The sequence below is a fragment of the Cantharellus anzutake genome (assembly GCF_015039405.1).
Source record: "Cantharellus anzutake strain C23 chromosome Unknown EI90scaffold_10, whole genome shotgun sequence".
NCBI classification, from domain to species: Eukaryota; Fungi; Basidiomycota; class Agaricomycetes; order Cantharellales; family Hydnaceae; genus Cantharellus; species Cantharellus anzutake.
The window spans coordinates 1,401,910-1,425,618 of NW_024066960.1; the positions used below are offsets into that span (position 1 = coordinate 1,401,910).

The following is a 23,709-nucleotide window of genomic DNA, read 5'->3' on the forward strand; positions in this document are numbered from 1 at the left end:
GAAAGTGCGTTTGACTGTGCATGGAGGATCCAGTAGTACATTCGGGGTGAAGAGGGTTTCGTGTATGATGTTGATGTCTGAGGAACATGAGAGATGGTGGTCCAGTATGACGCGGTTGCCTGAGCAATCTTTGCCAATGTGGTCAATGAACTCTGCAAACACCGGATCTTCCGCATTTCTTATAGGCATCATGAGTTCGAGAATGCGGAACTGAGGCCATATAGTGGAGGATAGAATTGAAGCCAGGAAAGTGTCAGACGCACCACCTCCTTTGATGATGGGAGCCACTTGGCGAAAGTCTCCAATTCCAATGACTATTTTTCCACCGAAAGGAATGTTGGCTCCCATAATTTGACGCAATAAGGAGTCGACAGCTTCGATGAGAGCAACATGGGCCATTGGGAGTTCATCCCAAATGATGGCACTTGCATGCCGGAGGTATTCAGTGTGGGAGGAATGGGGAGAAATACAGGATTCAATGTGGATGGCTGTCTCATCATCGATAATTGGTAGACCAAATAGGGAGTGAGCTGTTCAGGCATGGTCTATGTTTGAAATCGATAGAGCTGTTGTGCCCGCTATGGCAGCAATTTGACTTTGAGAACGGAGATGAGCTATTAGACAATGGATTATGAAAGATTTTCCTCTCCCTGCTTTTCCCGTTATGAAGAAGAGGTTCGGAAGTGTGGAGCGTGAGGAGAGATTGTCAATGGCATGCAACAAAGTGTCCCAAATGATGTTTCATTTTTGACATTGGATAAGAATTACAATCATGGTGAGACAAAAGCCGTAAATAGCTAACTATTTCTTCACTCGTTTTTGGGGCCTATTGAAATCCGGATGGACATCTGAGTCAGCAACCTCAGTGTCCCAGCGAAGCAGCGAGAGTAGAAGAAGAACTTGGTTCAGATTGCTCCATGACAGTCTGATCAGGATTCATCTGTCGATTAAACAGGCTGCGTTTTTTAGTGTTGCCGGGCGAGGACAGAGGTCCGGCTGAGCGGAGATAACCTAAGTCCTCAAGATCAAATTGAAGCACATTGGTGTGAGTGTCTCGATATCGAGCTGATACTTGTAATGGTGCACCAATGTTGGGAATGTGGATGTTCTGCCAACGTGGTGCGGAGGGAATGAGAATTGAAACAGGAAATTGAATGACTCCACGGGCCTTGAGATTGGTCAGGTAAAAGTATCAGATTGTTAATAAGACTAACTGCAGAGTCAAAGGATCCAGTAGTCAATGTGAACGTGCGATCTTCGATGGCAGCAATGATTCCGGTGATGTCGAAAATGACATTGGTCTCCAAATCAGGATGCATGTTTTCCTCCAGATGACCTGTGAGAAGGACAGTGCATGTGGATAGAGAGGAGGATGCTACCAATTCATCGTTGATGATGCGGGAGATCAGATTGCCTCGAACAAATAGCAAGTCACCGAAGTGAGGACTACTGATGATGGCATTGCTGACATATACTTCAAAGGTGATGGCAAGAACATCAGTCAGATCCGTACCTGAGAAAAGTCAACCATGAGGAAACATAATTAGTAAGGTGAGATGGACCTATGAGTAGCTCGCTATGCAATCGGCCATTCTTTACATCTGGAGTGGTATTCACAAAGGCATAGCCAGTAAAATTGGCACGTAAGGTCAGAGCTTGAGCCATCTTGGAGGGGGAATGGGTAGACGAAAATGTACCGAAGAAGGAACATTTAAAGCGTACAGAGCTTGCAGGTTATCATAGACATCATGGAAACCTGTGTTATAGGAATGGAGTCTCTTGCGACCGTGTCAACTGAACGTCCACCACAGTGGGCCCTCCTTCTCCATATCCTCCCTTCTCTTTGTTACCTTCTCCCCGCTTCCCCCCTTTCTTACACATTCACTCCGCGCTAAGCTTTCCCTTATCGGGTTTTGGTGCTGGCCGGATTATTTATTCTATTTCGCAAGATTTCTCGCAATCATTTCTTATTCAATAGTTAGCGTCATGTTCATGTACAGCAACAGCCGAAAAGATGAAACCCAACGAATAACACACCATCCTCTTCTGTGCAACAACTGTAAACCTCCTTGTGCCAACACTGTATCGTCTGTGTAAGATTGTGTATGTCTTGGTCATCGTCTATATGGGTCATCCCTGCCAAGGTTGACGACTCTAGCCATGGATCATCGAGTTCGCGTGCGACTCAGGTATGTGCGAACACCTTTTGTTACGACTCACATGGCTTGCCCAGGTACTGGGCTCACATCTGTCTCACCTTCCGGTGAGCATCTGGTTAATTCTACGGACGGATTGGTATTCAATACAAGCCCGTTCCCCTCATCGCCGGTACGCTCTCGTGAGCGCCAAGTAGCTGTCGAACCCACCACGTGTCGTTCGACCTACGATCAACTAACCCCTCCATCACTGGTACGCTCTTACAAGCGCCAAGTACCCGTTGACACATATACAGACCGTTCGCCGGATGAACGGTCTCATACCTCGTTGCCGGCATGCCCATCTGGGCGCCAAGTATCCATCAACCCAACCTCTAGCAGCTCCCTCAAGGAGCTAGAACATCACTCGTTGCCGGTACACCCAATTGGGTGCCAAGTACCTGTCAACCAATTCTCAGGAAGCTCCCTCAAGGAGTCATTATCTCACTCGCTACCGGTACGCTCCCTTGAGCGCCAAGTACCCGCTAGCCCTATGTCCTTGACTAGTCCTGGACATTCTCTCAACCTGTGATCCTATACACCCATGCACGGTACGCTCACATAACGAGTGCCAAGTATCCATCATAACAGACTCCCATTCACCGCGAGGACTCAGCTTTCTGTCAAAAGCTCCAAGGTTATCGGACAATTCTAATTACATGACTAGGCTGCCCTACATACATGAGGTGGACGATTCCAAGTCGTTTATAAGGACGGAAAGAAATGGATTGCCCTTAACCCATTTCTTTAACAACCTGAGTGGCCTGAGAACTGAAAACAGTACTGAAAGCGGATAGTAATTGCACATGGAAGTGAGGATGAATGGTGTGATGGAAGAGGATGAGATCTGGTGATGAACCCAGCAGCCTGGAGGAAGTTACACGGCAGAGAAGCAGAACAGAGTGCACCGATGAGACACGTTGGAACCGGTGAACAACCAGCAATGAAGCCAGGAAGACTGAAAAGAGTGCATAGGTGTGTTGCGTATCTCTGTCATGGCAGGGAGTCACACAAACTCTCTGCTTTCCAGAAACATGAAAGAAATGAAGGATGAGGAGGACGGTGCATGTGATGAAAACCTCAGCTGATTAGGAAACTCAAATGCAACCGGAGATGAGATAAGCTAGCTGGCTCCACACTGAGTCCTCAACAGGCGTTTACTTAAGCGACTGGATCCCAAAACGGTGATGATCTAAGCAAGCCAAACCAAAATGGGAGAGGAAGTGCCCTAAAGGGGCAATGAGCTAAGCGAGTGTATCCCAAACAGGAGCTGAAGTAAGCATCTTCATCCAATGAGAGTGTGTGAGACCGCGCTCCAACCAATCAGTGTTCACGATTCGTGGAGCGTGTCCACGCTCTTTATATATAGTAGATGATGCCAGACCTCTTTCGGCATTTGCCTTTACATGTCATATGGCTAGTTTATATCTAATATAAAAGTTGTAATGGTCAAGGGAAGTCCCTTGAAATTCAACAATTCCCCCAGCCAGCACCAAAACCCATTGGGAAAGCTTGGCATGGGGTTTGGGTAGAGAAATAGGGGAAAACAATAAGGAGGCATACCTGGTTCTACCTGCTTGTATCCTAGTCAAGGACCTGACTCGACCAACTGAATAGAGGTCAAATTTCAATTTGCGTTAAGGTACAGAAATGTATTTAAATGTCCCAAAATGGTAGCATTGATGTGATGGACTCAACGCCGGAACAACTGTACACTCTCATTGTTATCGATCAACATCGCATGCTAGCAGAATGACACTGATCGGGAAGATGGAAGCCCCATATGAAGAAAGAATTCTGTCTCTCCAGCAGAGCGTGGCACTTTTCCATCCAGGAAGTGAGGCTTGGATGGACGCAATCATCCGAAACTGGTTTGGATTTGCTTCTCCAAGGCCGTGGCAGGTGGAAAACACACTCCACTTGTATAATGGGACAGATGTGTTCCTAACCTCTTCAACCAGAAGCGGGAAAACTATTCTCATGCTGGCCTCAGTTATGGCACGGACGATAATGAACAGGCCCCACATTACCTTAGTGATATACCCAACCCGTGCACTGATGGATGATCAAGTGGGACCACCTTTGCTAACAATGATTCATCAGGAGCTGAATGCACGCGCTAAAGGAATGCGCTTTCTAGCACTGCATGAGGAGTCATGCATGGAGGCGCTGCAGTGTGAACCTCCCTGCGACCTCTGGAAGGAAGCAATGTCAGGGATGTATGACATTATAGGATGTGCCCCAGAAAGAATAAACACACTTGCCTTCAAGGGGTTGCTTGGGTCTAGGATCTTCAAAAATAAATTGGGATTCTGTGTGATCGACGAAGCTCACCTAGTCATACCTTGGTCACGAAGTTTCCGAGAAGCATACAAATCTGTTGGTACCCTCCGGGCACTGGTTCCCAACCTTCCTAGCAATGTCAGGCTCAATGGATCCCACAATTGCATGACCTAAAACGCAAAATGTGTTAGGTTTTCAACGAGGACAATTTCAAGATATATCACTCCCAATTGACCACCAAGACCTGGTCTATGGGGCGCATATCCTGAAACATTCAATACATGGGACTGAGTTCCCAGATCTCGCATGGCTTGTTCCCAATGATCTTGCAAGCCCCGATGTTATACAACCTACTCTGATTGCAGTTGGCACCATTGCAATCGCCGATGCACTAGTAAAATGGCTACGTACCCAGCTGAAGGCTTTTATAACTGAAGAACGCGGCTTGGTCTTCCCATTCCATTCGATTATACCACAAGAGGATCGCATCCAAACTCTTCTGGAGCTCGAACAGGGGCTTGTTCAGATAGTCGTCACGACAACAGCGGGTAACGTCGGGCTTGACATGTCAGTCAAGGACGTAATCATCCTTGACCTTCCTGCAGACTTTGAGTCAATGACTCAGTGGAATGGCCAGGCAAGCCATGATGGGAGTGGAGGCCGTGTTATAATATACGCACCTGACGAAATACGAATCGAAAATAACTTTGACCTCTATGGTGACCAAGCCAACAAGAAGAAGATGTCAAAGAACACCCTTGCAGCACAAGTGGCTTACCGAGATAAATGTGCACCGGGATTTGTGGAGTATTTCAACCCAGGTCATCCAAAGTGCTATCGGCGTGTGTCATGTGGATATTATGATGAGCCCTACTATTGACCAGAGCAATGTTGTGAGGCTCCTGGATGCACACCTGGGCCACCAAATGATTATCAATCAGCAACGGATCACTATATGGAAAAACTTACACGACCGAGGAACGCTAATCTTGTTTCACTGCCCCATGATGACCAGAACCTGGAGAAGTATAGTCCAGGGATGATAAAGGTTTCCCTGAAGCTCCTATGGAACTGGCGAGAGAATATCTGGTCAATGCGTAAAGAAATGGGGGTTCGGGAAATGACAAACCTTGATGGCCCCTCAGTTGTTACACCGGATCAATCCCTGGAACAATTGGCATCGGGAATGCACCAAGGATATTGCAGGGAAAGATGCGAGGCGCTTGTCGAGGCTTGGGGCTGGGAATTTGGATTGGACGCTCCGGAGACAGAATTGCTGATTGAGGTGATCGAGGATTCCAATAAGAGATGGGAGAGAGAACTGGAAATAAGGGAGAAGGGGAAGGGATCTCGTAAGCGTAAAGCACTGAACAGGATGGTAGATGACGATAATGGTGCACTGGGCGAAGGAGAGACATCATCAGCGACTATACTTGTGAGGCCCCGACAAGTGGGGAAAAGGTCAATCAAACTCACCATAAAGGCTGCAAATGCCGATCAGGATGTTGAATAGAACTTGTAAGATGTAACGATGTGTCGTAATAAAGAATGATAGTCATCATATCATGTATTTCTGAAGGAACGTTGGAAGTACTTTCCTGATTTTTTCCTCTCCACGTGCAAAACCGCCTAGGGAAATCGTTGTTTGGTTGCGGCCAGGAGAATATTGGTGCAGTGAATATTGAAGATAGCTAAGGCCGAGATGATTGATATCAGCCTCTATGTCTGCTTGGGTTCGACCCGGGTGCACTTGAGCAATCCCAAGCATGCCCAAGAAGCTTTGTAGGAGCTCACGGAGATCGAGGATGTTTAGAGATACAGCTTCCCATAGAAAACTTGAGTCAAACGCGTTCTTCTGCCCATTGAAAACACGCTTCAGCCAAAAGTTGAGGTGCTCTTGAAGAAGATCGCGCTCGTGGAACTGCCCTGGCAATCCAGAAGGGTTGACCAAATAACAAGTGAGTATTGTCAAGCAGGTCTCTGGTGACAAATGCCACCAAAAGTCACACACTTGGTGAAGAAGTTCATTACCATAGTTTGGGGAACCAACCCCAAAAAAATAAAAGCGGAGCCACTGTAATCAAATGTAAGCGCTTCTATGTGGGGACAGCGTGGAATGAACACCTTGATGATTTCATATGTCCGGCCAATGTCGCCATCATGTACGCTTGTATTGAACTCATAAAGATGCAAGAGATCGCGATAAAGGAGAATGTTGTTATAAAGAAGTGTGTCGCCTTCGGGATTGTCAGCTGAAGGGGCAGGCTGCACATCCTCACTTGCATTGTTGAGGTCTGTCCGGCGCTGAGGCAGAACAGAGGCTGGGCTAGGAAGTGGCGCACCAGCGCCGTTGCCCAACCTATCTGTGTTGTGATCGTTGTCATCGTCATTGGCGCTTGTAATGGAAAGCCCATGGTCAAGATCAGGGTCCGAAGGTGACGATTGGGGGAAGGAACTGGGGTTGGGGGTGGGGACATTGGGCACACGCACACTAAAAAACCCTTTGGCAGTGCTGGTATTATGATGTTGAGCGTATGTCGCGGCCTCAGTAGTTCCGTAGGTTGTATATATGGTACGCGCAAGCTGAAGGAGAAACGAGAAACCACACTTGTGCAAGGGGAATCCAGGCTTACAGTAAGTCCTCAGTTCTTCCAAGAGGTGGAGCCTATCAGCGCGACCTGAAGACACCAATAATTGGGGTGCTGAGTGTCCACGTAATATGGTTCTTCCAATGTTCCCATCAGTCAAAATACACGAATTGAAAGTGGGAATGAATGTTTACCTGGAAAAATGGAGAGTCATGGTGATTAGAACAACCTCAGCAAGCCGTAAACCTGGATAGAAGTCGACTTTATCAGGGTTAATCTTGCGCCCCAGTCGATCAGCTGCAAAGCGAAGACCGATATCGCCTTTGCCGACTTTAGATGCCCAGTGCGCTTTGTAAATACCCTTCAGAAATGTCCATTTCATGTGCCAAAGTTCGATGACTGGAAGGACCCATTTATGAGAGGTAAACCAGGTGCGGCATGTCGATGTTTGTGCAAGCAACGTGCGAATGCATGCAATGGTAGATTGATCGCCGGACACCGGAAACTGCCTCCCTTCCAATTCCTTGCGGCTGACTCCTAACTGACGGACAAATGCTTCAAGAATGACATCGCGGTTTCCCTGAGTGTAGGCCTCATTAAAGCCCAAGCACTCTAGTGGATGATACTCTGTCTTCTCCAGCTTGATGCGGTGCTTTGCATGCTTCTTGTATTGGAAATCGTCGACATCCCGCTTGAATCGTGCCAACTCAGGGATGTATTTGGTGAGAATCCTTAGGATATTTGCGATTGCAGTGCCTTCCAATTGGTTGGCATCAAGGTCCAACTTGAGCTTCTCGAATGTGAGTTCTCCCTTTCCTGTAGCCTCAGCTTTCCGTTGGTAATACCCTGGGCCATCGAACGCTTTTGGATCCACATCCGGATTTACAATGACCATTGCTGCCATCCCGCTTTCCAGCGCACTCTGAGTCGTCAAGTTGGCTCTCCATGCCCGGTGGTACTGATTGATGTTGTCATAAAGGAGGTGAATCTGAACTTTTCCTGCAACAACCGCGCACCCTATTGCTTTCAATGTTGCTTTCTTATCTAATCCGAGACTGTGGAGTCGTCCAATGGTACTGCTGTATGCCGTTGCGATACCCATGCGACCCAGCATGGCATGGACTGACCGGTGAGCACTAGTTGTGAATAGTTTGAATAGGGTGTTGCCAATTACTGTCTGCATCATGTTCGCTTTCACAGAACGGAAGTACACCAGGATTAAAGCTGTCACAGTACATCCCTATAGAGCAGCATCAGCACACCAGGTAAGCAGAGCTTCTTTCACTCACCAGCCACGGGTCTCTCATGTTATTTGTGCCGCGCCCTCTCGCACCCTCCTGGGCTTCTTTTTGCACAGACAACAAGCAGCCGATGTTCCCATTGCCAACTGCTGCCATTGTGAGGATTGACCACATCGCCGGAGCTCTCTTCTGTATCAGCTCCTGGGTGTGTGTGAATGAGAATGTCGTCATTTTGGCCCAGGTGAGTGCTATAGAACCATCTGCACGGAGGGTGCTTTCTTTAACGAGGGATTTCATCTCACTGTTAATCTCATCCAGAACTTCACGAAGGAAATACTGCTTCAAACTATTGTGAGCCCTCACTCCATCCCAAACATTTATGTTGTCGAATCCTGGGACTAGCATCACACCTGCCGTCGCGCATGTTGCAGGAATATCCGGGTGGAATGATGGGACGGCAGGTGGTCGTGCATATATGGGAAGGGGATGGTAAGTGGTGCTAGTTTCATGCAGTCTGTCCTGACTCAACCGATGGTGAAACATTAGTTGCACGGCATCGATGGGCTGGGTTCCCGTCTTGGTCCGTCCTTGGAGAAAAGCGGCGAGTGCAGATTGTGAGTTTTGGGTTAGTTTATCTTCATTCTCTGGGTCTAAAATGATTGCGAAGAATTGACCAATCGTCAGATTTTGCTGGCGGAGGGTGGCGAGAATAATTTCAGCTTGTTGAACCTCCGTCAGAACGCCCTTGTGAGTTTCCGGGTTCACTGCAGCATGAGACTCCGTTGACCCACATGATGTGCATGCATACACCCGGTGATGGTCATGTTGCTTTTGGGTAGGAACGTATGTATTGACGCCACAATCTCTGAGGTTAATTGGTGGTAGGAACCTCTGAGACATCCGACATCCGGTCTTCAGGGAATTTGGGATTGGTGGCAGAGGATCTGGGTAGTAGGATGAAGGGGGGATTATCCTCACTCTCTTAGGAGAAGGGTTATCACGATCATTGAGTGGCGACGTGGACTTGTGAACCTCCTCTTGTTGCCTTTTGGGACGTCCAAGAGGTGTGTTGGGGTTGGGTCGAGGTTGAGGTTGATGCCGAGGTGATGGTATTTCTCCCGGTGCTGTGAAGCTTAGCATTTGGTTGTACATGATGTCAACGGGCCCTAGGGTTCTTGGGTTGGAGGTTCAGGGTAAAAAAAGTCGGGAAGTTGAGTCATGAATGCTAGTCATAATCAAGATTACTCATTTGAATTGAAAGAACTGAATCATATGTTCAACTATATTGATTATGTAACACTGATGGTACCTTTACAAATTTGAAATCAAGACCCCTATACAGTCCTCGGAGTCCGGTCCCAGCCTCTATACTAATAGAGGCTGGTAACCTGCCTACTTGTATCCATGGACCATAAGATTCTGGTCCATTCCTATAACAGCGAAACCTAAGGTAGAATGAAACCTCTCCTCAACAGCGAAAGTTCAGTACATACGTACCTTGGTCCGCTTCGCGCATCTGCGCTGAAAACATTCAGCGTACGACTGAGGCAGCGTGATTTGACCCGTTCAGGCTAAGTTGCGCGATACATCATGAGAAAACCGCGACCGGTGGGGGAAGGCATGTGAATGCCAAAGCGGTCGCGACTGGGCGCAGCCAGGTTTCCAAGCCAGTGGCGCAGACTGCTAACCCGTGATTAGTCTCGTGAAATGGAGACATTAAACAACACTTGTGTGCACGCAGGAGACGCAAGCGATTAGTGGGGCAACAGTCCCGGCAAATGCCAGAACCTCACAACAATAAATTGTGGTCATTTATTGTGGGGGTCAGCAAATGAAGGGAGACGTCTGAGGTAATATTGTAACCACGTGATACAAAAAAAATGGCCGTCATCCTCATGCAAAAACAATTCCTCTTGACAGTACAACCATGTTTCAAGTATTACCATAATTATTACTTAATAATGATATTGAGATACCGCACAGGATGTGAGCCCATTTTGAAGCGGTTTTATGGATGATTACGGAATATCACAAAATGTGCGGGATCTTCTTGAGCTTTTCTCATGCACCAGGAAGAATTTCGGAAATCCACTAGGCCTAAACCTGCATTCGTACCTATAGAGCAATCTCGCAAAGTTTGAGCCCAATCGGAAAAGAGGAAAGGTACATTCTGTGACTTGGAAGCCACAATGGATGTAGTAGGCCCAAGCTCCATATAATAAATAGTTGTACCAAGGTAATAACTGAGCAAAGAGTCAGTCCAATGCTATTTTAGCATTCCATCGAAGTTTGATGGGTTCATATGTAGTTATCATTGAGTTATAAAGCAATATGTTAAAATGCGATTTTATGTATGGTGAATAACTTTTGATTGAGGAAGAATTTCCAAAATCCGGTAGGCCAAAATATAAACAGACGATACATCTACAATCATGCCAAAAATCAAGCAAAAAGAAGAGGATTGAAGGTACATTTGGGGTGCATCTTTCCAAAATGTCGGGATAGGCGCAAAAAGGAATCACGTGCCAGGGTTTACCGACGTCGCCTGGCCCAACCTGGGATCTCTTGGCATCTAACCTTCAATCTTATTGGCTTATTAATTTGGGGGCAGACACCCACACCCACTTCCTAGTCTCCCAAATGCCAAGGGATAGAACTTCTTGGACGTATTCCAGGAAAAAGATCACCTCCCCCCAAACCCGACAATTTACTAGAGCTCGAGCTCATATGACTGGCCATGCTGAACAACAGTCAGCAAGGGGGACCCATAGATACAAGGAGAATTTATGGCGACGCGGAATGACAGTGTTTAGCCCAACCACGGTTTCATAAATAAAAAATCCATCTAATTACTCACCTCCACATGTAGATAACTTCCGACCTTCACATCATTGTCATTTACACAAATTCTAGATAGTTTGCAACCTAAAGATGATGTGTTTTGAGTGGGAGGATGGCACGGCCAGAATCGAGACGCATTTTGCTTATGTAAGTGTCACAAGGTCGCAACGTTGGTTGCCGACCCCCATTTATTGCGCAACCGTTCGCTTATGTAAGCGTCACAAGGTCACAACCTTGTTTTTGCCGACCCCGCTGTTTTTCCACTAAGCGCTAATTCGGTTTGCCATCTCCCCACGAAATCATATACCGTCTACCACTTCTAGTGAGACTTATGCCGGGTTCGATAGCTTTCCAAGCGCAAAGCGCAAGCCACCAAGCTACCACGGCCTTCCACAACATCCACAACATTGACCTTCGGATCCGTGTCCTTACCACGATCCTGTCAATTCTTGATCCTCAAGCTGCCTCTCCTACCAAAGGCCCCTCGTCAATCGAGTTCAAAGTTGCGATGCATATTGCCACGCTCCTCACCCGTGGTGCGGACGAGAGGAAAGGCAAAATGGGGCCGAACATCCGACCGATTGCAGTCGCCACGCGAACGACGGTGGATTCCGTGAATATCCTTGCGACGATTGATAGAGACGATAGCGATCCAGATGCCCCTGAGAGTGGGTTCTCAAACGATTTTGTTGTCACCCAGAATCCCACATCAGATGACCGTGTTGCATTTGGTGTCACTGAGATTGAATCTAAAGATCTAGACGACGTCCAACGGGACGAACTCTTGAGCAGGTGATCGGCTCCCCTTTCTACGCGTCGCCCTGATTCATGATTACCATTGCATTTAGCGACCATTCCCCAGAGGATATCACTCTGAGTCAGCATGCAGCAGACGTCTTGTCTTTATTTAATAATATCCGCACCGCACGGCGAGGTGGATCCGAACAAGCCCTTGCCGTTCGTGAATTTATCGTTCGGCGATGCGCACCGATCATCTCCCATCGACTCCGATCCGACAAGTTCATCTTTCAAGACACGACATTAGATCAGATTCTCCAAGGATGGAGACCTAGCGATGGGGACCATTTTGTAAAGACTGAGTGTGAAATACCAAAACGCCTTATCCGCCTATTCCAGACGGTGGGCATCCAATGTCGACAGTCCAACGGGAAATGTTTTGCACCATGGGCGAAGGACATAGCTCCAGCTTGGATGGAAGCATTTCTATCGTGCCTATCGTTGTGCAAGGATTATTTCAAACTAGAAGGCAAGAAAGTGGCAAGCAACACCACCAGGGGCGCGATTGCTCTAAAATTGCTCCAAACATTGGTTGAATCAGAGGGGTTCAAATATCTGCTTGGGCTGAGGTCTGTCAACGCTATCCTGGTGTTAAACCGTCGGCAAGGTATAATATTTTCATGTCTTCGTTGTCCCCACGATCTAAAAGCACAACCTCTTCATCAGCTCGCTCCAATACTGAAAACACAGAAGACCCCTCAGCTCGCTCCGATACTGAAAGCGCCGAAGACCCAGCTAGCTCTGATGCTGGAAACACAGAAGGCTCGGCTCGTTCCAATACTGAAAATCCAGAAGACTCCGATGACACACATGGCGACAATTTAGAGCTCACCGCTGAGACAGAAGAGGATGCGGTCGCTCTTACCACGCGATACCTGGGTGATGCTGTCGCGTGGATCACTGCAACAGATTTCCTATCCGGTCCACGTATTCGACGTACCCCGAGGCTTCGTCTCCATCTCGCGATCACCGCTCCTCCTGTCGAGCCGAAAGCAATGGGAGATGCAGTGCCAATCTTCACGGATATATTCAACAAAACCCTTAAAGACTGGGAAGATCAATCCAGAGGCCGCAACTCGAGGGTGCGTACATGGTACTGGCAATCTGTTGGGAAGCTTCGAAAGTGCAAGGAGTTTCATGGGACAATCCACTGCGAGGCATCGCTGATGGGTGCCATTGTACAGTACAGTGGCCAAGCTAATAACACGCAAAATACCCAACTTCCGGAGATATTTCATGTAGGTTGTCGGTGTCCCACACCTTAGGTGGTGGTATGCCGCTAATCTTCCTTTTGAAGAGCACTTCCAATAAGCCAAGGACAATTGGAGTGGCTAAAAAATGTTGCTGGTGCTGCAGCATGCTGGCAACTCTCCTGAACTCAACAGATATCCAGTTCAGCCTCCCAGGCTCGCATGGTCGAATATTCCCGTGGGCCCTTCCCAGTATGGGAATATCTTATGAGGTTGCTTGCTCGCTTGAAGAGAAGCTCAAAAACCAACTGTCACTGGCAATTTGGAAGATGCTGGATGAACTCAAACATATGTCCGAAAGCCAGACAAGCAGCCCGGTATCAGATGGCAGTAGTGATGAGCTTGAGCTTGAGCTTGGGAGTGATCGTTGGAATGGAGGGATGGATGGTCTGGAACATGACCTTCGCTTAAGAAACAGGATTCTTTTTCCTGTTTCTTGAGTGGTCTCTTTAGCATTTGAAGCAACTAGTTTATTCCTGTGTCAGTTGAGAATATATTCTTTTATTATCCCCATGGCCCCTGTGCAAGTACAGTTGTCACATCCCGGAATCCTGACCCTGGATTACCCCACTCCCCCACACCACTACCACAGACACCCTATCCAAGTCCATCCCACCCCCATCTGCTCCGATACTCTCCTTTGAACTGGACCTCACTCCTCTCCTCGCTCCTCTCGCTCCGACCCTCTTCCACCAAGTTACAACCTTCCGCCACAGTCCCATACCCCATACTCGGACACTGCTCATACCTTCTCTCCAAGATCCCATCATGGTTCTGTCAGGGATGGCTCGAGGAAGGCAGAGGTAGCGGCATAGCGCTCGGCACTAGCGGCCCGGACGGCAGTGGGGCGGTAAGACCGTATAGTGGGCAGCCCTCACTCGGGCTTACGTCCCTGTGTGGCTTCTTAGGCTGAAGCGGGAAATGTATTGTTATTAGGGTGGGAAGCTAGACTAAACTAGGGTACTTGCCTGAAGTGGGAAATGAGAAGAAGGTTACTTCTTCGGTCCTGCTTCGGCTTAGTTTATATACATGTGTGAATGGGTCACGTGGAGGTGCCACGTCACCCTCGGACGAAGCCGGGTTACCACGGGTGGCTCCGCGGTCGATCCCGAGTGTTGGAGGGGGAATACAAGTAGGAGTGTGCAGCACGTCCGGCGTTGCGGTGCCCCTACAGGGTGCTCAGCATCGGGCATGTCCGTGCTACAAGTGTAGGAAAGAAAGAGAGGTTGTCTGTATAAAGATAGAAAAAGAGAAGAAGGAAAGAAGAGAGAATGAGAGGATGAGACAAAAGGAAAGGAGGTAGCGGCGGCGGCGGCAGCAGCGTGCCCTGACAGGTTCCAACCTTGGACATTGACTCCACCTTGGCTTAAGTCCACTGCATTGGTGACCTCATTTCACGTTGAAGGAGAGAACGAAGGAAGGTCAGTTGGGAGGTTCAAATGAGACCACCACCAAGCTGTTCCCTGGTTCCTTAGTTAGGATGGGGAAGTGTACTAGTATTATTTATTATAAATATAGTGTCAGAGACCAGATTCGAGACGAGGGAGAGTCTCCGTGGTGGAGGGCTTTGGCCTCAGCGACTTATGCCAAGAGCGCTGTGCCTAGTGACACGTCCGTGCCCTAACTTACTGACTGGCAATCAGAACTGAAGGGGGGTAACTCTAGTTGATTTTATTACTGGAGTGTAACCTATGTACAAGTTGGATATATGTATATATGGTTACAGTGAAGACGGGTCCGCAATTGGCGGAGCCGAATGGAGCGGAGCTAACGGGTTTAAACATTAGCCGACTGAATATTACCGACGAGTTGGGTCACGGGGTTAGCGGAAAGGCAGGTGATAACCCAGAAACGGAAAGGAGGGATAGGCCCGAAGGTGGGCTCTGCAGGGCAGGCGAGTGTATTGCCCAGTGGAGGTGGGAGTGTGCTAGCGGATGTCAGAGCTGTCCGGAAGTCTTCGGGGCTCCGTACTTAGGGAGGCGTTGGTAATAAATTGAAAGGAGGGGGTGGTGACCATCGAGGGGTACCAAGAGGATTGCGGAATATGGGAGCTCTGAGGTTAGTGAGGAAGGAGTGGAGGTAGACCGGAGGGATCGGAGGGAATGGAAGTCGATGGCCGGGGATGGATATGACATATAGTACCAATCCGAGTGTTTTGGCTAATTCTATTTTTATGGGTTAGTTTTAAAGTTCCTGGGAATTGACTTACAGATAAACCGAGCCCTGTGGAGCTGTTTCTTTATTGAAATTTCTTAATTTGTCTAGGTGTAATTCTGTGTAGCGTTGTTTAATTTGGAATTTAACTTGAATTTAATCTTCTACTTGGTGAAGTTTCAAAGATTCTATTCAGTTAATGGATTTGGATTGTGTCTGGAGTGTCCCTTGGGTTTGTTTTATTTTTGTCTTATTTTATTGCTTGTTTTAACAGTGGTACAAGTTTTTGACCATGATCTCGTTGAGCTTCCGGTAATCCTGGACCAGGCACAACGTTCCATCCTTCTTCTTGACAAAGAAGACTGGGGCTCCCATCAGGGACTTGGACGCCCGTATATGTCCGTTCCACAGGTTCTCGTGCAGGAACTCGTCTAGTTCCCTCTGCTCTGGTCATGACAGGGGGAAGGTCCTCCCTCTCGGGAGTTTGGCATCTGGCACCAGGTCTATTGCGTGGTCCCAGGGCTTCCGTGGGGGCAGCTGGTCGAAGGCCTCTTTTGAGAATACATCCCGGAAGTCCTGGTACTGCTCTGGGACCAGCGCTTCGAACGGCGCAGGCTCTGCTTCTGGTTCGCAGGCTTCCTGGGCCATCCACTGAGACGGAGTTGTGGTTGCTCTCAGTTCGTGTCCCCACCTCGGAGGGATGATAGCGGCGTAAATCCCGTCCCCTGGTTCCACTACAGGGTCCTGGTCGGCGTGTCCTCGCATCGACTGACAGGAGGATGGGCAGCGAGACATACTGACCTTTTGCTGCATCCAGTCTACCTCTGGGTTGTGGTGCAGCAACCACGAATGGCCTATGATGAGGGACTGCCGCCCTAGGTTTGCGACGGCGAAGTGGGCCCGCTCCATGTGCTGTCCGAATGTCAGAAGGGCCTCTAGTTCCTCAGTTATGGCCCCATTCTCGTTTGGGGTCCCATCGACGTTGCGGACAGGGATGGGTTGGGGGGCGGGGTTGTCTCGAGCCCATGCTTTCTGACGAACTCGGGGCTCACGAAGTTCCCAGTGGCTCCTGAGTCTAAGAGGGCTGATACAGAGACAGTAGCGAGGGAGGTCAAGGTGGTTAGCTTTACGGCTAGGTTAAGGGATCTGGGGGGTTGCTTCGACAGCATGTAGATGGCGGGTGGTGGGACCGCTACCTCCGGCACTGTGCTTGGTATCTCTCTGTTTGAGGATGTGGTTTTCCTCTTTTTCTTGGCGATGACTCAGTGGAATTTAGATGTCAGCGCCGACTTAGGCACCTCATGGTATCTACACAAGTTGGTACTATTGCCTGCAGGCGGCCAGGACGCGTCCCTCACCGGTCACCTTCCTGAAAATCCTCTTGGGCCTCCGCTTCCTGCCCTTCTCCCTCTGCCTCTGGTCCATCTACCAGCTGTCTCCTCAGCCCCTCCATGAGCGCTCTGAGGTCTTCAGGGTGCATCCGTCTGGCTCGGTGGGTTTTTGGTTGCGGGCAATCCTGCGTGATGTGCCCTGGTGCATTGCAATTGTAACACAGCCCGTTTCGCCTCTGGTTGATCCTTGAGTGGTTGAGGTCCATGGGTTGTGGCCCTGCTCCTGCTGCGGGGCAGGGCGCGGGGGGCTGGGGTGTGGCTGCAGTGGGTAAGGGGTGTGGCTGTGGGAGAGTGGCAGGGAGTGGGTGTCAGGGCACACCTGCCTGACCCCACTCCACCCGGGCCTGGTGGGGGCTAAGTGGGGTTGCATTGCCTGGAAACGCTGCCACTGGTTGTCAAGGAGGGTGGCCTCGTGTTTCCACTCGGCCCAGGTCATTGGCATGGGGTGGAGGCAGTAAATGCTTTTGCGGAGCCGGGGGTTGATCGCCTGTTCAAAGCGATCCACTAGCCCCACGTCCCCTAGCCATGAGGCAGGTCCGAGGATCTCAAACTCCTGGATGATCTTATCCATGGAGTCGCTGCCCTGCTGCAGAGTGGCCAGCTTCTGTCTGGCTGTGGCCTTGCGGTTCAGTGTCAGGGCACACCTGCCTGACCCGGTTCCACCCGGGCCCACCTCACCCGCTCCCTGCTACCCATCCTCCCTCCATCCTCCATCCTCCCTCTTCCCCTTCTTCCCTTTCCTCCCTTTTCCCTCTTTCCTCTTCCTCCTTTATTTCATTCTCCCTTTCTGTTTATTCTTTCTATTTACACGGACCACCTTTCCTTGTATCATTGTACTATTGACCCATCCGGGTCCCCTCCACCCCGGACACGTCCCTGACAGCAGAAGAAGGTTTCAACCTCATCTCCCCCGCCTCCCCCATCTCCCCTGCCTCCCCAGCCATGGTGTCAGAAGAGCAGTATGAGGAGCTGCTAGCTCGCTTCCAAGAGCTCCAAGCCATTGTGGAGAACCAGGCCTGCAACCACCCCCCACCCCCACCTGCACCAGCACCCGCTCCCGCGCCAGCCCCTGCACCTGCACCCACACCCACACCCAAACCACCTAAGGTCGCCCCCCCCCCACTCCCTTCTCAGGAGCCAGCGAGGACCTCAACCGCTTCAAGGCCGAGTGTGGGATTTACTTCCACGTTCGCATGGCTGAATTCCCCACCGCCCTCTCCCAAATTCTTTTCGTGCTGTCCTACATGAAAGGAGGACCCGCAGGGGCATGGGCAACACAATGCACGATCACGTTGCTGATGGCTGGATCCCCCTCCCTCACCATGGACGAGTTCAACACTGAACTCAATGCCATGTTCCAGGACCTGAACTGGGAAGCCACGGCCAGACAGAAACTGGCAGCCATCTGGCAGGGAAGCGACTCTGTGGACAAGGTTATCCAAGAGTTTGAGATACTGGGACCCGCCTTGAGGCTGGGCTCTGGGAGAGCATATACCGGCTCCGCCCCATGCCCACTACCTGGGCAGAGTGGAAACGCGAGGCCACCCTCCTAGACAACCAGTGGCGGTGCTTCCAAGCCACCCAACCACGTGTGTTTCCACCCAAACCCCTGCTCCCGTCAACCCGACCCCTGCCGACCGTGACCCCACCTCACACACGACCCACACCCATGCCCCCTCAACCCGCGCCCGCTCCTCCACCTCCTACCCCAGCAGCCCGCCCCACAACGGGAGCGGGCCCACAGCCAATGGATCTCAACCACTCGAGAACTGACCAGAGACGGTGTTACAACTGTAACACCCCAGGGCACATCCTACGAGACTGCCCACACCCCAGGGTCCACCGGGCGCGACGCCTCCACCCTGAAGACCTTCGGGCGCTGATGGAAGGGCTAAAAAGGCAGTTGACTGAAGGACCAGAGGCAGAGGAAGCAGAGCTGGAAACAGAGACTCAGGGGGATTTTCAGGAAGGCAACCGGTGAGGGATGCATCCCGGCCGCCCGTAGAGGATAGCTCGTGTAAGTCAGCGCCAATGCCAAAACTCCACCGAGTGATTGCAAAGAAAAAGAGGAAAACCGCATCCTCAACCCGTGAGAGTAGTAGGACCACAGAGGGAATGCCTGAAGTGGCAGTATCCCTGCCCGCTATCTACATCCTTTCCAAGCAATCCCCCAGATCCCTCAACCTCACGGTCAAACTGACCACCCTAACCTCACTCGCATCAGTGTCTGTATCAGCCCTCTTAGATTCAGGGGCCACCGGGAACTTCGTGAGCCCCGAATTTGTCTGGAAGCACAAGCTTGAGACAACCCCACTCCCGCAACCTATCCCCGTCCACAACGTCGATGGGACCCTGAACGAGAATGGAGCCATAACTGAGGAGCTGGAAGCCCTCTTGACGTTCGGGCGACACACAGAGCGAGCCCGCTTTGCGGTTACAAACCTCGGGCAGCAATCCCTCATCATTGGTCACTCATGGCTGCTACACCACAACCCAGAGGTAGACTGGGCACAGCAGAAGGTCATTATGTCTCGCTGCCCGTCCTGCAGACAGCCACGAGCACGAGAGGACCAAGACCCTGCCCTAGAGCCTGGAGATGGGATCTACGCTGCAATCATCCCCCCAGGCTGGGGACACGACCTAAGAGCCACCACGACCCCCTCTCAGCGGATGGCCCAGGAGGCCCACGACCTGGATGCAGAACCCGCATCGTTCAAGATGCTAGTGCCGGAGCATTACCAGGACTTCCGGGACGTATTCTCAAAGGAAGCTTTCGACCAGCTTCCCCCCCGGAAGCCCTGGGACCACGCTATAGACCTGGTACCAGATGCCAAGCTGCCCAGGGGAAAGACCTTCCCCCTCTTGCGGCCGAAACAGAGAGAGCTGGACGAGTTCCTACATGAGAACTTACAGAACAGGTGCATACGACCGTCTAAGTCCCCAATGGGGGCACCAGTCTTCTTTGTCAAAAAGAAAGATGGGTCACTACATCTAGTACAGGACTACCGGAAGCTGAACGAGATTACTGTGAAAAACTTGTACCCACTCCCGCTGATCTCAGACGTCCTCGCCCGCCTCCGGAGCGCCAAGTACTTCTCTGCCCTGGACCTATGCTGGGGGTTCAACAATGTCCGGATCAAGGATGGGGACGAGTGGAAGGCAGCGTTCGCAACCAACCGAGGGCTGTTTGAGCCCATGGTAATGTTCTTTGGGCTGTGTAACTCCCCTGCGACCTTCCAAACGATGATGAACGATATCCTCAGGAACTTCATCGACCAGGAGGTCGTTATTTGCTACATGGACGATATCCTCATCTTCACGGCTACCCTAGAGGAGCACCAGAAGGTCGTCCACGAGGTCCTGGAAATGCTGTGGAGGAGGAGGCTCTTCCTGAAGCCGGTGTAGGAGAAATAATATTCAAAGAATAAAACAATGATCTATCAGAATAGTCAACAAACAGGTGACAAGTTCAGACGTTTAACAGATCTCATGATCTTTATGAGACTGGATAGACATTAGAAGATCATTATAAAATATCTACACCCATGTAGTATGAGATTTAATCTACTACAATCATGCCTAGAACTTGACATAGGTGTAATATTCAAAGAATATATCCCTACAACAAGAAAATAGCACATAGACGGCAGAATAAGAAGGAACATTGGGAAAGAAATGTAAATATCTCGGGAACCAGTAAACTTTTGACTGTAATCTTTTTACCATCTGGAAGGACTGTTTCTTAACTTTATTTACGGTTTTGTTTCATTCTAAAAGCTTCAAAACTGACGGAGATATCGCTCAAACGGCAAAACACCTTATAATTCATATATATTTATTTGCTAATTCTTACAAAAAGTAATGTGACTCAAGGGAAATATATTGGCGCCCGGAAGTCTGGCGGACCGAATACCATATGATAGAGTATTCCCCGGCGCGGGCGGACAGTTTTTGATCGCATCAGAAGAGGAGAAAATGCTAAAAAACCGGATCTTGTATATTTTCCCATGATTCATCAAAACTTTTTGATTTTAAGCCCAAATAAATCGGAACAAAGGAATGATTGATGATCTGGATCTCGGATCATAAGCATGAAGTGATTCAGAAGTCCGCGGATCAGTTAATTAATTGGGAAGGCTCTAGAACATTAGTAATGATGTGGCTTCACAAAAAGGGGTCAATTAGAGAACAGTCTAGAAAGTTCCTTTATAGCCGAGTCATTTCTAAAGATAACCGTTCGTAATTAAGGCGGTGTAGAGCATAGCTTCAGCGCTACAAGATCCCGCTGAGATCGGCCCAAAAGACAAAGAAATGAATTACTTATTGCTGAGTCATGTCCTAAGTCCATTATTAAGCTTACACAGCCCAACCCCCTATATCATTCTAGAACTATCTATAATACAAATGTAGCACATGTAACTAGTGCGAGGCGTGGGAGTAGAGAGGCCTCTGAAAAGCATAAAAGGCCACCGCTTCTGCCCCCTCTCAAACCTCAGGTAGAAATAAAAGTTTAATTCTCCTCACCAGTGGTTGGTTCGTTTGCTCCAAAAGATAAAAGCAAATATTAGTTGTTAGCTAATATAAAACTAACACGTCACTCTAAGCGTGAGTTAGGGTCAGTTAGACACAGCTGAACAAAAGTGTCATAGTGAGAATTAGTGAGAATTTGGTGGAGGGACTTCTTAATTGAATAATCTCTCAGCAATACTTGGTTATCACACCACAGGAGAAAAGTGAGCGATCCTGAACCTGCTAGATAACTAGCACGCACTCTAAGCGATAGAAAGAGCAGTTTGGTCACTCCTGTATTGAGTAACATTTATTGCGGAATTATTTTATTAGCAGTTTTCCTTCAGTAAATTATCAGGAAAATCACATCCTACTGAAAAGTGGTAAATATAGGTGTAATATTGACTAGAAATCATAGTAAAGTCAATATAGAATTTTATCCGTAGACGATCTATACATCAGGTGAGATCGTTGGGGGGTGTTTATTGTTGTTTAGACAGTGAACAATCATATATTTGGCAACCAAAACACGGTCAGTACGCAAATCAGCACAAACTCTAATATCGTTATTGGACGTAGGAAACTGGTTACATAAGGTGATCCAGCTCCGCTCCTTCACCGGAGAAGTGCAAATTTGAGCGAACCCGGATCGAGTACCTAGGCCTCGTCATCTTGGAGGGTAGCATTGCAATGGACCCCATAAAGATCCGTGGAGTCCTTGACTGGCCCACCCCAACCAAGGTGAAGGAAGTGCAGTCCTTCCTGGGGTTTGTAAATTTCTACCACCGGTTCATCAAGGACTTCTCTGAAAAAGCACGCCCGCTCCACAAGCTGACCCGGAAGACCCAGGCCTGGAACTGGGGCATGGACGAAGACAGTGCCTTCCGCACCCTTAAAGAAGCTGTCACCACCACCCCGGTCCTCTCCTTCCCCACTGACTCAGGCCGCTTCAAGCTCGAGTGTGACACCTCCAATTTCGCAACCGGTGCAGTCCTCTCCCAGCTCCAACCTGATGGGGAGTTCCACCCGGTGGCATTCATGTCCAAGAGTTTCACGGATGTGGAGCGTAACTACAAGGTGTATGACAAGGAGATGCTCGCGATTGTCCAAGCTCTCGAAGAGTGGCGACACTTCCTAGAAGGTGCTGAAGAGAAAGTCGAGGTCTATACTGACCACCGTAACCTAGGGCACTTCCGGACAGCCCAGAGGCTGAATTAACGCCAGGCTAGGTGGTCCCTGTTCCTCTCTCGTTTCCACTTTACCCTTGTCCACCATCCCAGGAAGCTCATGGGAAAACTGGATGCACTCTCCCATCGTGCTGACCACCCGAAGGGGAAGGACGACAATGAAGGGCTAACCCTCCTCCAACCAGCCTGGTTTGAGGCTCGTGCGACAGAGGGAATCTCAGTGGAAGGAGAAGAGGTAGGAATTCTAGAGCAGATACGCAAAGCAAAAGACCACGATGAGAAAGTGGTAAAGGCAATGCGAGAGCTGGGAGAAGGGACGTTAAGGTCGGACAAATGGGAGAAGCAGGGTGAACTAGTTCTGTACTGGGGAAGGGTGTACGTCCCCAAAGACCCCCAACTCCGCCATGATCTTGTGCGGCTACACCACGACACACGGGCAACAGGACACCCGGGGCGGTGGAAAACCCTGGAACTTGTCTCCTGCGACTACTGGTGGCCCTGGATGGCAGAGTATGTCGGGCGGTACATACACGGGCGCGACACCTGCAACCGCGTCAAATCTTTCCCCTCATGAAAAGTCGGGAAGCTCACCCCAAACAAGGTCCCCACCCGTCGCTGGCAAGTGATCTCAGTAGACATGGTGGGGGAGCTCCCAGAGTCCAAAGGCTATAATGCCATCCTGGTGGTAGTAGACCGCCTGTCCAAGCGTATCCATGCAGCCCCACCGTGACGACTGTAGACTCGGAGGGTATCGCACGGCTCTTTCTAGAGCATGTCTGGAGGCACCATGGGCTCCCAGAGGAGATCCTCAGCGACAGAGGGAGCGCCTTCATCTCCCACTTCTTGAAAGAGCTCGCAGACCTTCTAGGCGTCAAGCTGACCCCTTCAACGCCCTACCACCCCCAGATGGACAGACAGACTGAGCGGGTCAACCAAGAGATCGAAGCTTATCTCCGGGTGTTCGTCAACCATTGACAGGACGACTGGGCGGACTGGCTCCCGCTGGCGGAATTCTCCTACAACAACTGCATCCACTCATCCACCCACTGAACTCCTTTCGAGCTCGACACCGGCCAACACCCCAGGATGGGGACAGAGCCTACATGCACATCCGAGGTGGAAGCCGCTGACGCGTTCTCATCGAGGATGATGAAAATGCAGGAGGAGGCGAAGGCCGCACTGGAACACGCAGCGGATGAGATGGCCTGTTACTATGACCGAGACCGCGAAACAGCCCCAAAGTACCAAGAAGGTGACCGAGTCTGGCTCAGC

General features: G+C 49.8%; 6 protein-coding genes across 6 annotated transcripts; 3 read left to right on the forward strand and 3 right to left on the reverse strand.

Moving 5' to 3' along the window:
• Positions 1-309: 309 nt before the first annotated feature.
• Positions 310-534, reverse strand: EI90DRAFT_2817447 (uncharacterized protein; the record flags this gene model as incomplete). The annotated part of the gene is made up of 1 exon (XM_039053557.1): positions 310-534. A coding segment is annotated over one exon (225 nt), but the record flags the coding sequence as incomplete, so codon positions are not given.
• A 328-nt stretch (positions 535-862) lies between these two features.
• EI90DRAFT_3014034 (uncharacterized protein) lies at positions 863-1,665 on the reverse strand (the record flags this gene model as incomplete). Its single annotated transcript, XM_039056731.1, has 3 exons — positions 863-1,168; positions 1,215-1,513; positions 1,563-1,665. The coding sequence occupies 3 exons, from the start codon at positions 1,663-1,665 to the stop codon at positions 863-865; spliced, it is 708 nt and encodes a 235-aa protein (XP_038919760.1).
• Positions 1,666-4,388: 2,723 nt separating this feature from the next.
• Positions 4,389-4,601, forward strand: EI90DRAFT_2821974 (uncharacterized protein; the record flags this gene model as incomplete). Its single annotated transcript, XM_039053576.1, has 1 exon — positions 4,389-4,601. A coding segment is annotated over one exon (213 nt), but the record flags the coding sequence as incomplete, so codon positions are not given.
• A 442-nt stretch (positions 4,602-5,043) lies between these two features.
• EI90DRAFT_3119457 (uncharacterized protein) lies at positions 5,044-5,991 on the forward strand (the record flags this gene model as incomplete). Its single annotated transcript, XM_039063213.1, has 2 exons — positions 5,044-5,299; positions 5,363-5,991. The coding sequence occupies 2 exons, from the start codon at positions 5,044-5,046 to the stop codon at positions 5,989-5,991; spliced, it is 885 nt and encodes a 294-aa protein (XP_038919762.1).
• A 116-nt stretch (positions 5,992-6,107) lies between these two features.
• On the reverse strand, positions 6,108-9,459 carry EI90DRAFT_3014036 (uncharacterized protein; the record flags this gene model as incomplete). Its single annotated transcript, XM_039056732.1, has 6 exons — positions 6,108-6,169; positions 6,273-6,399; positions 6,490-6,552; positions 6,603-7,143; positions 7,261-8,306; positions 8,356-9,459. The coding sequence occupies 6 exons, from the start codon at positions 9,457-9,459 to the stop codon at positions 6,108-6,110; spliced, it is 2,943 nt and encodes a 980-aa protein (XP_038919763.1).
• A 2,364-nt stretch (positions 9,460-11,823) lies between these two features.
• On the forward strand, positions 11,824-13,686 carry EI90DRAFT_3044876 (uncharacterized protein). The gene is made up of 3 exons (XM_039059367.1): positions 11,824-12,553; positions 12,613-13,184; positions 13,244-13,686. Exons 1-3 carry the CDS (start codon positions 11,977-11,979, stop codon positions 13,634-13,636), a joined length of 1,542 nt encoding a protein of 513 aa, XP_038919764.1. The 5' UTR covers positions 11,824-11,976; the 3' UTR covers positions 13,637-13,686.
• The last annotated feature ends 10,023 nt before the right edge of the window (positions 13,687-23,709 follow it).

Excerpts from the sequence above, each read along its gene's own strand:
- EI90DRAFT_3044876 (XM_039059367.1), top strand. The coding sequence starts at position 11,977 with ATGATTACCATTGCATTTAGCGACCATTCCCCAGAGGATATCACTCTG. Across the intron at positions 12,554-12,612 it reads GGTGTTAAACCGTCGGCAAG|CTCGCTCCAATACTGAAAAC; the intron begins GTATAATATTTT and ends CCTCTTCATCAG. Across the intron at positions 13,185-13,243 it reads AACTTCCGGAGATATTTCAT|AGCACTTCCAATAAGCCAAG; the intron begins GTAGGTTGTCGG and ends TTCCTTTTGAAG.